Source organism: Trypanosoma cruzi, genomic scaffold, assembly GCF_000209065.1.
Source record: "Trypanosoma cruzi strain CL Brener 1047053517181 genomic scaffold, whole genome shotgun sequence".
NCBI classification, from domain to species: Eukaryota; Euglenozoa; class Kinetoplastea; order Trypanosomatida; family Trypanosomatidae; genus Trypanosoma; species Trypanosoma cruzi.
The window spans coordinates 73305-74833 of NW_001849540.1; the positions used below are offsets into that span (position 1 = coordinate 73305).

The 1529-nt window shown below is 52.3% G+C and overlaps 1 protein-coding gene across 1 annotated transcript, besides 1 other annotated feature; it reads left to right on the forward strand.

Annotated features, from left to right (window-relative positions):
• Positions 1 to 1529: a sequence feature (haploid, Esmeraldo-like haplotype).
• On the forward strand, positions 2 to 1529 carry Tc00.1047053474341.9 (dynein heavy chain, putative; the record flags this gene model as incomplete). The annotated part of the gene is made up of 1 exon (XM_797270.1): positions 2 to 1529. A coding segment is annotated over one exon (1528 nt), but the record flags the coding sequence as incomplete, so codon positions are not given.

Sequence of the window (1529 nt, forward strand, 5' to 3'; positions counted from 1 at the left end):
CATGAACCCGAAGGCCATCACGGCTCCGCAAATGTTTGGTCGCATTGACGTCTCAGGTGATTGGCACGATGGTGTGTTCTCCTCCCTCTGGCGTACTGCCGTGCGTAACGCGAAAAAGCGGAATATTTGGATTATCTGCGATGGCCCTGTTGATGCCATTTGGATTGAGAACTTGAACACTGTGCTGGATGACAACAAGCTGTTGACCTTGGCGAATGGGGATCGTATTCAAATGACAGACACCATGAAATGCTGCTTTGAAGTGGAGAACTTGGCAAACGCCTCCCCTGCCACCGTGTCTCGTGCTGGCATCATTTACATCTCGGACGTCATCCTTGGGTGGAAGCCCATGCTGGAGTCTAAATTGCGAGCCACGACAAGCGCGGATGGAGTAATTTTGCCCTCCGATGTTGTAATGACCTGCAACCCACTTCTTGCAGAAAAGTTGCTGGCACTCTTTATGCCGGCTGAGGGCGCGCCGCTAGAAAGCACGATGACGGTGAAGGCGGCGGAATTCTATCAGAAGGAGTGTGCCGTCGTGATGAAGACATCCGTGGCGCACCTTGTGATGAACGCCTTTCATCTTGCCGTGGCGCTCGGCGAAGAAGTGGGCGACGGCGTAGCGGTGAGTAATGAACTTGCGCTGCAAATCTTCTGGTTCAGCATCTCGTGGGCCTTCGGTGGCATGTTGGAGTCGAAGGATCGCGTGAAATTTGACGACTTTGTGCGACAACAATACGACGGCCTACCGCCCGCCTCGGAGGGCCTCGTGTTTGACTTCTCGCTGAATTGCAAGACCGGACGCTGGGAGCACTGGTCGATGTTCCTCGAGAAGTGGAAGTACCCGGGAGACGATCGGTTGGACTTCTCAACGCTTTTCATCCCCACCACAGACTCCGCACGGCTGCACTTTTTGGCCAACTGCAACTTCATACAGAAGCGACCAACACTTTTGATGGGGGTAAGTGGCACGGCCAAGACCGTCACGATGGAGAAGCTGTTGTTGAAGATAAAGTCAGGATCGGAGACGTCAAACTTCCGCAAACTGAACTTCTCCTCTATGACGACACCGCAAAACTTTTATAATGCGCTGGACGATATGACGGAGAAAAGAATGGGTTCGACCTTTGGGCCAAAGAACTGCGAGATGCTAACCGTTTTCATTGACGACATCAACATGCCGGAGATCAATGAATGGGGCGATCAGATTACAAATGAGATTGTGCGGCAGGTAGTGGAGTCCAGTATGGTATACGACTTGGGCCTCGCAGGGCGGCGCAAGGAACTACGAGGACTTGTTTACATGGCCGCCATGTCACATCCTTCCGGGGGTAAAAACGACATTCCGAATCGTCTCAAGCGACACTTCTCCGTCTTTAACGTGCCGTTGCCAGAAGAGAGTTCCGTGCAGCAGATTTTTGGTGTCATCTTCGAAAGCCGCTTCTGCAATGACAATTACGCTCGTGGGGTGCAGGATATTGCTAAGATGTTGACGCAGATGTCTATTTCATTCTGGCGGGCCATTGGAA